Source organism: Arvicola amphibius, chromosome 1 (assembly GCF_903992535.2).
Source record: "Arvicola amphibius chromosome 1, mArvAmp1.2, whole genome shotgun sequence".
NCBI lineage: Eukaryota > Metazoa > Chordata > Mammalia > Rodentia > Cricetidae > Arvicola > Arvicola amphibius.
The window spans coordinates 155,155,659-155,170,848 of NC_052047.1; the positions used below are offsets into that span (position 1 = coordinate 155,155,659).

The window sequence follows — 15,190 nt, forward strand, 5'->3', positions numbered from 1 at the left end:
ACACCGCCAAAAATTCACATCATCTAAAATTTTCATCCTTATGACCTGATTGGACTACATCCTAAACAATATACTTAAAACTCACACTATATAAATAAGATACACTACAACATTTTAGGTAAAAATAAATAATTGCCCAATGGCATGAAGACTTAGACAACTGACTTTGTAATTCAGTTGTAATTGTCGGATGTGTTGTATCACAAAAGACTTAACCAACATTAAACTACTAAAGTACTATGAAAGACACTGGCAAGACACATATATTTCTGTGCCCAACAGAGAATAACCAGAGAAGATACTCAAAACATACCTTTGGAATCAGGAAACTAAAAGTCTCCTAATATTTTATGGTCCATTTAAAATCAGATGTGGAATATTAAGTGTGATATATTAAAAATGAAATTAGCAGTTCAACATTCTATCAAATAAAAAGTCTCAATCATTTAATACAATTGAGTATTCAAAGATATAAGTATGAAATAAACGTTATACCTAATGCCACCGGGAGACAGAGGTTCTTCTCGAACTTCTAGAAAATTAAACCAAAATTTATTGAGACACACACACGAGATATTTTCTCTTCATAGCCAAAGAATAAGTGAAATCACTGTATGAAGGAGCTCTGTAAATGGAGAGTATCTACAATGTACCCAAAACAAATCCTATCTACATTACCACCTGTCCCCCAAAATTAAGATATTCAGCATTACATTTAAGGTTAAAGAACCAATCAGGTATTTGAGTAACCATATTATATTTACATCGTACCATATTCAAGTTGATCTGTAATAGGTTCTGACTTGCAGACGAGTTGCAACGAACTAGTCTTGGACCTAGAGCTCCGAGTATTCTCAGTGTCTCGAAGGCGAGAAATAGATGTCCTGCTACTACTGCGCCAGCCTCGGCTAGGCCTAGTTGTAGAAATGGAAACTTCCTGAGGGAGGATAGAATCATCTTCTTTCTCTTCCTTGGGATCTAGATGAAAACATAATTCAAGTTTCAGTTAAACAGTGAAATAACCATGCTCATACGTTTAATTGAAATAAAATCAAGATAACACTGAAATAAGATGGATCTTTACTTGGCCCCTACAGGTTCATATATTTGAATGTTTCATTATCATGGAGTGTGACCTTGTTGGGGTTGGTGTGGCCTTGTAGGAGGAAGTGTGTCACTGGTGGGTGGGTGGGCTTTGGGGTTTCAAATGCTCAAGAAAGTCCAGTAGCTCTCTGCCTACAGATCTGGATGTAGAGTTCTGTTACTTCTCCAGCACCATGTCTGCCTGCATGCCACCACCCTCTCCGCCATGACAACAATGGACTAAAACTCTGAAAGAGTTTGCCCCGTCATGGTACTTCATCACAGCGATAGTGTACGACAACTGTGGTAGGTAGTGTTCTTATACTCTACCATTCAGACTGAGATAGAAGAAGGATCATGAATTAAAACTAGTGAGAATATAAAAAAACAGCCAAACAAACAAACCCAATGGCAAATTGCTCACTAGAACTGAATGGTCAGAAGCTACTGCTGAAGACACCATATACTTTGGTTGTAAGACAAAAATCAAGCTGGAACTGAATTGGATTTTCAACTTTACAGGGCTGAGAGGTGCTATGCACACTGCTGGGAAAGTCATCAGTCTCATCTAATTGTGGATCCTGCATTCTACAATACTGCCAGGCAAGATGTATCCATTTGTATAATAGTGGCATGACTGTTATAGGGATGATCGATTACTTTCTAAACTGGATTTGAGGCTCATTCCATCAGAGAAAATTCATGTTTGTTAGGAATAACTTCGTCAAAATCCCAGTTGGTAGGGAGGTGGGATATGCTCTCGGAGGGGAAACCTATTACTATTGTTTCCCTATAGACATAATGTCACATTGTTTTCATTTATGTTTATATCTAGTGATTAGACAAGCTTCCTTTGCTGTGAGTAGTAAGTTAAAATAGAGACTGTTAACTGATAAAAGTGCTGAGAATAAGTGACTGCTGAGTGCTCAGCACTGCCCAGGACATCTACACTATCCACTCAGGGAAGGGAGGGAAGTATGTAAGAATCAAAATTTGGAAGACGGTTGTAAAATGCTATGTTCTGAATCTGACATGGCACCTGCACTCATAAAAAGCCAGTGGTTGTAGTTATTTGCCTAAGACTGGGGGTCTTCAATGTAAGGTTTCACCTTTCTCTAAGCTGTCAATGTCTCTGTAAATTGCCCTTGCCCCAACATTCATGCAAGCAAGCTTAACTAAATGCAGTGGCATGCATATATGTATACATACAAAAATCGCAACTCATTTATAATGACACCAACAGAGCAGGACATTCTGATATTTATACAAATGTATGACAACACACTGTATGATCATGGCAAGGTTTCAAGAAAACAGGCACTTGAACACACAGATGTTAGGTTACTAGTAAAGGCAATTCTATTAGAGTGGAAGGCCTTGTATTCTGAGCCCAGTGGTGACAAGAGTCATCTTTTGCAGCATTAAGTCTCCTATTGAAATATCTTGACATTTGTTGTTCTAGCTTCAACCATCCCAAATACAAAAATCTAGGCTCAGCTTAGTAGTTAATCCTAACAAATATTTCAAAACAAAACAAACCTCCAGACTTTAAAAAATATTAAATAGATCACTTCAATAATATTATGATGTCAGCATCACCCTAACACCAAAGCAAAAACAAACAAAAACCAAAAAAAGTCACCTACCTACCAATCGATATTTCCTATAAACCAAATGCTATGGCATATTTAAGAGAATCAATATATAGTTTTGATATTCAAAATAAAATATGTATCAGTAAAACGAAAACAAATAATTTCAACATCGGTAAACTAACAAAAGCACACATAACTCCCCTAAGCATACTCTGTTGCAAAAACAAGTCTTCTACCTAAGTAGAAAGTCATGGATGACCTCTTTACTTCTATTTAATAATCTACTAGAAATTCAAGCCTCAACAATTAGGGAAAGGAAAACAAAGAAAAGTAAAGGTAACACCCAAACTGGGGATGACGACAAAGCTGCTTTATTATCTGCAGATTAAATGACCTTATATTCATATTGACCAGTATCTCCTCTTGGTGTAGAATAGAAAAAAAATCAATGAATACAATTCTGCCTATAAATATATCACCAACTGAACACTCCCCAAAGGAAATTCAGAAAATGCTTCCCCTTTTAAAAGAATGAAAAATATTGCTAAGAAGATAATCTTCCCAAAACAGATGTACAAACAACATATCTGTAAAAATCCATATTCTGTTAATATGATCCTAAAATGCATATGAAACATCTAGAGACCGAGGAGTAGCCAAAACTACTGAAACAAGAACAAACTTGGAAGACTTTTTCAGAACTTCAAAACCTATTAAAGGTTACAGGAACCAGTACTGGTAAAAGACTAAACAGCTGGTGGGAATGGGCATTCTCTTCAACAAATGTTAATAGGAAAACAGTACATACAAAGATTAGGAAGCTAGATTCTTAGCTCTTAAAATTTAATTCAAAATGGATCATATATATATAAGTGAAAGAGCTAACACTTTAAAAATTCACAGCGAAGATGGTTTATAGAATGGGAGAGATTTGCAAATTACATTTGCTACAATACTTTAAGCATATAAAACTCATCTTTCATTTTAAAAAGGCATATAACCAGAAACATAAGCAAAAGATATGAATAAACATTTCATTAAAGATAAACAAGCTTAAAAAAACCACACCCCCAAACCAAAACCATATACAAAGATACACAATATCAGTCATTAATGAAAGGCAAATCAAAAGCCTGATGAGACCATAATTTCATACTGACTAGGATGGTTATAAAAAAGAAAAGTGTGTTGAAGAGAATTCAGAGAAACTAGAACTGTTGTATAATGCAAACAGACATAATAAAGACTGGGCAGGAAAACAGAAGATTCTCAAAACAATACCAAATTATGCATAAGAGTCAACAGTTCCCAGTTCATGTATGATTGGATATAATGACTCCTCACCCAAAGCTTAGGTACTTAAAACTAAGTAAACTAAGTCTGAGTTTCAACAGCTTCAGTGCTGAGCCTTCAGAAGTGACAGAATCACGAGAGCTCTATTATCCAGATTAATCCACAGATGAATTCATGGCTTAGTGAACTGTTAGGAAGTGGGCTTTCCTTCTGACTGCTATAAAGCAGTTTTCCTTCACTCTAATATATTGGCAGCCTATAGAAGGAAAAGATTCTTACCAGAGAGGACTAATACCCAATAATAAAGAACTCAAGAAACTTGATCTAAAAAAAACCCAAATGACTAATAAAAAAATGGAGTACAGAACTAAACAGAATTCTCAATAGAAGGAACTCAAGTGGTTGAGTAACAAAGAAATATTCAATATCCTTAACCAATCAGGGAAATGAAAATCAAAACTACTTTGAGATTACATTACACCATCATCATGGCTAAGATCAATATTGCAAATGACAGATCATATTGGCAAGAATGTAGAGTAAGAAGAATACTCATACATTGCTGGTGGGATTGCAAACATGTACAGCCACTATGGAAATAAATACGGTGACTTCTCAGAAAACTGGGAATTGTTCTACCTCAAGATCCAGTACCCAAATGAGACAGCATCCTACCATAAGGACATTTGCTCAACCACGTTCACTGCTGTTCTATTTGTAATAGCCAGAAACGTGAAACAATGTTTCTTGATGTCCCTCAAAAGAGTACTAGATAAAAAAGTTTACACAATGGAGTATTACTCAGCTCTTAAAAAGTATGCCATTGCTGGGCGGTAGTGGTTCATACTTTTAATTCCAGCACTCAGGAGGCAGAGGCAGGTGGCTCTCTGTGAGTTTGAGGTCAGTCTGGTCTACAGCGCAAGTTTCCAGGACAGCCAGAGCTGCTACACAGAGAAATCCTGTCTTGAAAAAACAAAAAGTATGCCATCATGAAATCTGCAGGCAAATCGAACTAGCAAAAAAATCATCCCGAGGTAACCCAGACTTAGAAAGATAAATATTGTATTTATTCACTTATCTGTGGATATTAGCCATTAAATGAATGCTAACCAAGCTACTATCATTAGATCCAGAGAAGTTAGGTCTGGGAGGGACACATATATCTCCCTGGGAGAAGGAAATCTTATGGGTGGATTGGTGGTGGGAGTGGGGGATGGGAATGGGAGGATCGAGTGGGGAGCAGGAGAGATGTGCTGGAAAAAGGAATGCAGGGGAGACACAGCTAGATTTGAGGGGCATTTGAGGTGTGGTATGGAAATCTGGTGCAGGTGAAACTTCCGAAAATATATGCTGGCAATCTAAATAAAGTCTCTAAATATGAGATAGATAGAATCCCAACTAGCCATTTCTTGTCACCAAATGAAGCTTCCCACTACGGAGATTGAATTACATCCAATTGCACTGTGGTAGAAAGGGGTCCCATGAAAATCCCCAAACAATCTAATCTGTTGATAAGACAATAGATTGCTCTCCTTAAACTGACAGCAACACCCCCTGAAGATAACTCCCACATAATTCACTGAAAAGATGAGCTGGTGCTTACATAGAACTTTTACCCCTATGTTCTAGTGTCTTTGTTTGGGAAGGCATTCTGCAGGCTATCAAGAGAAACGTAAACATCAACCCAGCCATAAAACCTTTGATCTGTAATAAGTTTCCTGCCTGTAAAATTATGTTTGGTCAATGGTGGCACAAATCTTGTTAAAATAATCAACCAATGTCTGCTTGGACTTAAGATCCACTCTGCGAGATGGAACACATACCCAATACTGCCTGGGTGACCAAGGTTTTAGACAGCCCAATGACCTAGGGTAAAACCAAATACGATTGGTCTTAAAAAAAAGTAACAATAAAATGACTTCCTAATGATATTCTGCTATACTCAGATCAGTGCCTTACTAAGCCATCAGTAGAGAAGTCTCTTCCCACAGCATACAGGAACACATACAGAGACCCAAAGCCACACATTACACAGAGAGACAGACTTTGGAACACAGATCTACATGAGATGTCTCAATTAAATTCCTCTCCTCAGAGCTCAGAGAACCTTATGGAAGGAGAGGCAGAAAGAGTTTTAAGAGTCAGAGGGAACAGAGGACATCAAGAGAACAAGTGCCCTCTAAATCAAATAAACAAAGGTCCTATGAACTCACAGGGACTGAAGCAGCAAGCACAGGCCTGACATGGATATGCACAGGTCTCTTAAAATATATATTATTATAGCTTTCAGTTTAGCAGTGTAAGTATTTTTATGGGGTGTGTGAACGATCATGTATCTGATTCTTGTGACTTCTCATGGGGCTCTTTTTCTTCTGTTGGTTTGCCTTGCCCAACTTTGATGTGATGATTTTAGTTTTATTTTGTTGAATTTGGTTGTTATCTCTTAGACACCTGTTCTTTTCTCATGAGACAGAAAGGGAATGGATATGAATATGTGGGAAGATAGAGAGGTGTCGAGGGCAGGGAAATTGTAATCAGGATATATTGTAGGAGGAAAGAATGTATTTTTAATAAAAGGGGAAAAATAATTGTGCCTCACTACAGGTCCAGAAACAGGCCAAATGGCAATGAATGGAAACCTCCGAAGCAAGGAGTTCAAATAAATCTTTCATTTTTTGTAAACTGTTTTCTCAGGAATTTTACCCTGGCAAAACCAAGTCACATGTCAAAACGTGAAAACAGGGATTTAATAAAACAAATGCTTATACTGAAATAATATCACAATTCATTATGGCCAAAATGTACAAACACAAATATTTATCATCAACAAAAGGTTGTATACCTGAATTATGAGTTACTTTTGTGTCTACTTATCAAATATATGGCCAACAAAAGGGAAGACAATTTATCTTTGCTCAATTTCAGCCCATTATGGCAAGAAGATGTGGTAATGGACACAGGAGGCAGATTGTCACATCATTGCATGAATAGAAGAAAGGACTGCAGCTAGAACCAGGGACAGGTTTACTTGTCCTGCTTTGAGGCCTGCTTCCAGTAATCTTATTACACTAGTCAGGACTCATTCCCTCATCCTTCAAGGATGTGAGGAACAGGGAACCAAACACTGAAAACATGATCCTTAAAAAAGTTTACTATGTAACAGACACAAGACACAAAATTCACACATTATATGGTTCCATTTATTTTTTATTTTTTTTTATGGTTCCATTTTTATGAAATTTTAAATTTTCAAAGTCATTCCAGTGATAAGGCCTTTTCTTTTTCCCCCATTTGTGTGTGTGTGTACATTTTGGGAATTAAGACAGGGATACTCTACCAGGTCGATTTCAAACTCATCATAAATGTACTGTCTCAGCTTTCTAAGTCATGGGTTTACAGACCTTTACCAACACATCCAGCTAAGAACTGAAGTTTCATGGTTGTTGACTCTTAATACTAATATGCTTGTTCTGTGGTGCCTAGTTGTCGGCCTGAATGCCAATCTACATCAGTTGAAAGACTTTTTAAGACTTAGGTTTTGGGAAGAAATTCAATCTCAAGACTGTACCAGAAACCCCAAATTTCCAGTCTAGAATTTAGATTAAAAAGTCTAAAATCAACAACTTTATTTCTACCTTGTTGATCCTCAGTTTCTCAAAATTAATTTTTAACTGACAAGTAATTACATTTAGTGGTATAGTAAATGCTTCTAATTTAACCTTGTCTCAGCACCTACTTCAAATGCATACTTAGCATTATAATAAAGGAGGCAAGGCTCATTCAACAATCAATCTTCTTTTTTTGTCTGTTTTTAGAGAAAGCGTTTGTGACCCTGGCTGTCCTGGAACTCACTATGTAGATCTGATTTTGGCCTCAAAATCAGAGAAACACCTGCCTGTCTCCCAAATGCTGGGAGTAAAGGAGTGCACCACCACTGCCAGGCCAGTTTCCAATTTTTAATACCACATCCAAATGCCTTAAGAGTGTAGCCACGAATAAAATCTCCAGATGTCTCTGAAGGCCTGCAGTACCATGAACGTCTGGGTCACGCCTGCCCTAGTCTTCAACAGCACCTGCTTGTTGCTTTCTCTTCTCTCCCTTACTATGCTAACTTGCATGGGACCTGTGCCTATGTCACTACTCTCCAGAGTCTGTGAGTACTAAAAACTCCTCTAAGTGTGGCTTTCTGCAATAAGATCTAGGAGGAAGTGAATCCACTCTAACGAGGAACACATGAAGGTGAATCCTTGGTTGCTGCTCTTTTGTCTGTCTTTGGTGATTGCTAGCTAAGCTAGAGAAACTTAGAAGTTACACTCAAAGCATGCACAAAATGTGTTTATATTATAAAGCTTCAATTAAGCTAATTAACACAATTGCCAGTTTACTAATTTGTCATTTATGTATGAGCACTAAGAATGACTTTAACAATCTTGAAATGTCTATTACGTTATTACTTATTGTGCTAAAGTACAGTACAATAGAGTACTCCTGGATTCTAAGCAAAACCTGTACCCTATCATTAACAGACCCCCTTTCACCTTCGTCTCTAGTAATCACTGTGCTACTGGTATAACAGAATAATTTACAACTCATGTAACATTTAAGTAAATACTGCAGCATTTTTCTTTCTACGTCCGGCTAATTTCATGTAATGTTCTCTATTTCTATCTGTAAATGACAGTTTCCTTTTTGCTAAAGGATATTAGGTATTAAATTATGTAATTTACATTTATTTTTTGTTGTTCTTATTTGCTGGAGACAAGGTTCTTACTTTGTAGCTCACTTGGCCTGGAATTTGTGGCAATCTTTCTAAGCCATACATACGAGTGCTCGACTTTACATGTATGAGCCATATGCCCATCTACAAAGACTAAACAACAAAACCCCTACAGTTATAAATACTGACAAACTCAGAATAAAATTATCAGCTCAAACTTATAACTAGTATCAAAAAGAACTGTTATGTGTCAGTGATGATCGAGAAAAAAGAATACCACACTATCGATGAATGTAAATTAGCAAGCTAATCTGAAAACTGGTAAAGAGGTTTCTCAAAAAACTAAAAACAGAAAATAGTTCAGCCAAAAAATGATAAATCGTTGCAGTCTAATTCGTCAAATTTTGGGGGATGAACTGGTTACTTCTTTGCCAAGTTTCCTGATTTTTGGAATGTAAAGCTTGTGCTGGAAATATCAGCCAGAAGTACTATATACAAGTGTTCATCACTTTTGTCTAGCAAGGTTATTATTACTACTTATAAAGCAAAAAATAATAAAGAAAACTAGGTTTAGAAAGTTTTATAGAGGCAAAGTTATAAACAGAATCAACAAATAAACTGCTAGGCGACAAGTTAAGCGTTTAGGATCAATGAAACCAGCAGGTGAGCAGAAAAATACAAGTTTCCTTTTTAAACTGAACTGACATTAGACTAGTGAAGACATGGAGGAGACAAAAATTTGAAAATTTCCAGTCCTGTCGGGCGGGGTGGCGGTGGTGCACACCTTTAATCCCAGCACTGCGGGTGTGTGTGTGTGTGTGTGTCAGAGGCAGAGGGATCTAGGCCAACCCCGTCTACAAGAGCTAGTGACAGGACAAGCTACAGAGAAACACTGTTTTCATCTTTCCCCAGCTGCATAGCTACGCACCATGCTGGAACTTCCAGATTAAAATACTCAAGAAAAAATAATTCCCACAGTACTTCAAAAATTTTCTTCAAGAAAACTATATTTTCAGCTCTAATAAAAACAACTGCATTTAAAACCTTTTTTTTTAAAAAAAAAAAATGAGAACTAGCCTCGTACCCATTACTTATCTGCATTTCCTCACAGAGTAAGAGCTCCAAAGTGATTTCTGAGTAAAGAACACAGACTTACCACATAGTAAAAAGAACCTTGCTAGAAAAAACAATGTTTTCTTCTACCTGTATATCAGGTATTAGCTTTACATCACAAGAATCAGAGAAAGAAAGCTGTGAAAAGAACTTTATAAAGAAATCACCAATTCAAGTTACTGGCTCCTAATCACACTGTCATACTTTCAAATAGCATAAACATCCAATGTTTGAATATAACTTAAATAGTTGCAATGCATACTTTACAAAGAATAGAAAAAAAAGTCACTTAATTATAGATATAATAAATGTCACACACACACACACGAAATTGTAATAAGCTAAATCAGTAAGATTCTGAGTTAGGCTAGCTTGGGCAACATAATGGGGTTGTCTCTCCACCAAATATAGCAATGTACAATTGGACCTTAAAAACTCACTAGTTAATTCTGCAAATTAAGTTAATTCCAGGTGTTGAAAACTGTTAGATGAGATCAAAAGTACAAAGTACAAACAAGAAATGAAATACAATAAAGGGGTGTTATTTTGTCCAGCTTAGAATTTAAATTCAAAAATCACAACTAAAGATTAGAAAAAGGGAAAATATAATTGTCATAACATTACAGAGGCATTTTAATAACTCAATTTGCAAAATCAGAACAAAGTTTTATATTTAAAATGAAATATTTGCTCCCTTTTATAATCCAGATAAGCAGAAATCTACATTCAACATCAACATCTGTATTTCATCTGCTAAATTATAAATAGAAATGACTTAATGATTTTTTTCAGTTATTTACCAAGGTAAAATCTTAGCATACTTTCCACATTCTTTAAACTATGAATTTACCAGTTATCAAGATTTACGTATACTTAACTATTATTACATGTAATTTTGTTACTTCTTAATAAATGGCTAGCTTTAAAAATTAGAGTGGCTTTTAAATTATAACCCATTATTGAGTTTCTTAATTCAAAGACATTGTATTTTCCAAATCTGCTTGCTTTGTCATCTAAAGAGAATTAAACTCTTTCAGTAGGTCTACAGCCTAAAGTAACCTTTGAATGGAAAGCACTGAATAATTAGGGAAGTGTAGTCTTTTCTATTAGACTACAAGACAGGGCTATCTATATGCCAAAAGAATGAGTCTTACCTTTATCAATTGCTATTTTTTCTATGCACCTGAAAGAAATCAATAGTCAAATGTTAGATGAGTAATTTTGTGCATTGCTTTAAAACACAAGTATTTATTTTAGATTCATCTCCAGAATAATACAGAAAGCATCTACAATATGTTGTTCAAAGCAGAGCCTAACTTTCAGCAGTGGTAGAAACATCCTATCTATACCATATATACTATAGCACTGTAACTGAGGAAGTCAAGTTTCTTATTATCGATTAATGTAAACTTAAAGAGTGGCCACCATAACCAATAGCACAGAAACAGAGTATCATTTGAAATAGTTGCTTTATTCATAAAAAAACAAGGAAAATTTTGTCAATTTTATTAAAAGTGGTTATCCAAGAAAATGAATGTCCTTATTTTATATATGTACAGTAAATGAGACTGAAATGACAACATCTGAGATGTACTCAAAAACACTTCTGTCTAAAACAGAGGGTAGGGAGGCAGGTGTAGCAAGGATGGTAAGATGCCAGTAACTTTCACTGATAAATATTGATGTTTTATTACACCACTTCTCCTACTTTGTATTTTCTGAACAATCCTACTAACAAAATGTAATTTTAACAGTCCCTAAACTTGACCACTGAATCCAATAAAAATTTCTAAAACGGCAATATATACACATCTCAAATATTACTTATACATTACAAATTAAATGCAAGTAAAAAATCTCAAAAAGTTATAAGCCTACTGACTTGACCTCCATGATTTTAATTTGGGATAGCTTCTAAGACATGTAACTGGAAATGCAGTATTTTGAATTCCATACCTCTTCTCCAAACTCAGAAGTAAACTGGCTTCCTATTTGTGTTATAAAGATACACATAGTATCTATCTAGCAGCATAAAGGCTGCAAATGAACTCAATGCTATTAAAAGATGTTTTGTGAAAGAGTTGTCATTGTGCCTCATTTTTAAAAGCTTAAGTATTATGATGACTTTAGTTCTGTGAACCACCTTTAGTAAATGGAGCACTAAAAACACACCTGCTGGATGCCTGAGATGTTTTTCAAATAGTTCAGTGTTTCTACCATCATCCTAACCTCCCCCTAGGATCCTGACCACTCAGGATTCCAGTGCTGTGCAACTGAAGTCTTCTAGAAACAAAAAAGCTTGTGTTTGTCTATTCAGAATATTCACCTCACTATCCACAACCCTTCAAGCAAACACAGCAAAAAAAGTACAGATTTATTATTATTTTACTTTTGTCAAAATAACTCCACAAAGAACTCTGAACTCCATATACCAAAAGAGTAAAACAACTCTCTTCTTCATGTGTCACTCATCTGAACCGAAAGAAGACTTCCAAAAATATTCAAGGCTTAGTTTAAAAAGGCTATGCACCAGCTACATTTTAAGTTTCAAGACTTATTTGTAAAAGAGTTTTAAAATCTGGAATACACAGACACTCAATTTTATGCTATAGAATAAAGATATTTTGCCTCCTATATTAGGAGGCAAATTTGATTTCACTGTTTGCACATCGATATTTTAATTTATTAAAAACTGAAAAGCCAGGCAGGGTGATGCATGGCTTTTATCAAAGCACTTGGGAAGCAGCAGACAACCAACAGATCTGTCACTAGGAGGTACAGTATGGTATACATACAAAGTTCCAGGCAAGGGCTACATAGTGATGCACTGTCTTCAAGGAAGCAATTAAACAAGCAGAAAACCTCACAAACAACGAAACACATCAAAAAGGAAAAACAAAACATGTAAGAAATAAGTCAAAGGATAAAAATTATATTCTTAGACTTATTGTACCACCACATGCTTCCTGAAGTATATCCACAATTAAAACGAAAATCACAGCTAAAACAGAGAGAACGATGAGCTTAATTCTTAACATGAACACAAATTTTGTACAAATTGAATTTAAATTACTAACTGCTAGCCATTTAGGTAATTTGTGTATGAGACTAGCATTTAACTTTATGCCTTCGTCCAAAACATACTCACTGAAACTGTATTATCTTAATTCTCAAAAACTTCGATGTGAATTAAGTTGTTATTCATTCAAATTTATGAAAGTATAACCCATTATTCAGCTGTAGAGCTCCCGAGGAAACAGCTCTCAAGATGTGGTGACTTGCTCAGGGTCACTTAGCCAGAGAGTAGTAAAAGCTGAAAGATCACATTTACAGCCTGAACATCAAATCCAAGCTTTTTTCCACTATATAATTTAGTAATACACATTTTAGTTGATCCAAATCTATGTTTTTGATATTTTAAACAATTTTGTACATTTTTCTATGTTTCTAATTGTGAGAAAGAAATACCCAATTCCATTGGATTTTGTAGGCAAAAAAGCAGGAATATGGAAAATGGATGAAAAGGTAACTAGGGAGGGAAAGATATAAAAAGAACAAATAATAGAGAGATTAAATTTCTTATCTCCTTTTTAAATGTTATTTCATTTGGAAGAGATTAATTAAGGTCAGAGTTCAGTACACCGACCCTCAAAACTGCATGTCTCAAAGGATTAAACAGAAAAGTGAGTTAAAAAACAATGATGTCACTGACCATCTGCAAACCATGCACACGAGTTTAATGAGTGCTAATCAACGTTCCCTTCCTCAGCAAGGCCCTTGAATACAAGGCCGGGTCTAATTTCTAATGCTTAAAGGAGTAAGAATACTAGTCCCAGTTACTTTTCAAACAAGAACTGCAAAGCTGAAACTGTGTTGTGATTTCTCTGATGTGCAAGCCAGTGAGTAAGTAAAATGTGCAATAAAAATGAAAATTCATTTTTAAGAATGATAAAATTGTATAATCTTAAATACACGACCAAGGGATAAGTCTGAAGGCAAAAGAATTAAAGATCATTCTAACTATGTATAGTACTAGATGAGAAGGAAGATTAAGATTGCCTCTCCCCCTCCACAACAAATACTGTGATCAAAAACCAAGGAAGCAAGCAAGCAAGCAATCATATTCATCCCAGATCAACTGCTTCCACAATTGTGGGATTCAAAATGTCCATCAGTACTTCTACCACATGGGAAAAAGACATTACTCTACATATAATTTAACTTGATTCAGATTACTTTACTCTCAAGTGCCACGCTAAAAAAATGTAAAATAATTGTTTATGTAAGATAATAGAAAAAGCACGCAACTTTACAAAACTGACACAAAAACACCACTACAAAGTGCTAGGCCACCACTTTTCAAAACAGCAGACTGAATTTGGTATTTTACTGTGTGAGACACTGTGTGAAATGGTCCCACAATGTATTCAATAAACACAAACTCAAGTCAGAAAAGTTATCCCCCCTCCCCCAGTATAACTGCTCACAGATGAAGAAACCAGGATACACAAAGATTAAAGAATTTGCCTACGAAATTTATGCTCAATTAGAATTAATGATTTACATCTTTTCAAGTTTGTGAGTTAAATATATATAAGCGTTTAAGATTTTTGTAAGCACGTACATACAGCAGTTACAACTCTTAATTCAGTTTAAAAATTTGTATCAGAAACTTAATTTTGAAATAAGACTGTTTTTAAGCTTTATAAATGTTCCCAGTCTAAGGTAAGTCAAGCCCTACTTGATTTGTACTGCTACTGGAAGGTTGCTGGTTATCTGAAACCGAAAAAAAAAAATCCCTGCCCTTTGATTTTCTCTGCCCCCTTTCCCATTTGTAAATCATAAAATTGCTAACAATGAATAGCTAATTTGATTAAAACGTGTAACTTATAAAACTCATGTATTTAATTATTTTTAACTTAAGCATTACTCTAATGAGCAATTTAAAATATTTACGCTCCTGGCCATCTGCTAAGGGCCTCTATTAGTTCAAAGTAGTAATTCAGATCAATCAAATTTTAAGAATGAAGTACCTAAGTCAAAATCTAGGCATAAAGAAAAAGTACTACACATCTAGTTTAGTTATGTAAAATTGGCACAGCAAGTTTTCATCCTGAGGGCAAAAATGAACGTGACGATCTAGGGGGACGAGAAAGGGGACATTTTAAGTGGTTCGCAAGCTAGTTAATAGGGTCGGACAAAAACACTCTCGAGAGCTAGGATGGTGCTGTTGGATTTCCTTACAGGGATGTGGGAAGACTGGAAGCCACAGGCTGACAAAGGGGGCGCAAAAGCCAGAGGACTAAGGAGGCAGGAGGCAGAGAGCACGCAGCCTGCACAGTGACTTCGGGCGTGGGCTGCCGGCCACAGGCTGCGGAGCCGCGGGAGC

General features: G+C 35.8%; 1 protein-coding gene across 4 annotated transcripts in view; it reads right to left on the minus strand.

Moving 5' to 3' along the window:
- The window catches only part of Zfp91 (ZFP91 zinc finger protein, atypical E3 ubiquitin ligase), a 30,969-nt gene that overhangs the window by 15,205 nt on the left and 574 nt on the right, over window positions 1–15,190 (minus strand). For all 4 annotated transcript variants that reach the window (XM_038348421.1, XM_038349855.1, XM_038347674.1 and 1 more), the window contains 3 exons: window positions 10,956–10,984; window positions 772–978; window positions 496–532 (listed from right to left, as the gene is read on the minus strand). In XM_038348421.1, coding sequence (XP_038204349.1) covers window positions 496–532; window positions 772–978; window positions 10,956–10,984 — 273 coding nt within the window. The remainder of the gene's footprint in view (window positions 1–495; window positions 533–771; window positions 979–10,955; window positions 10,985–15,190) is intronic.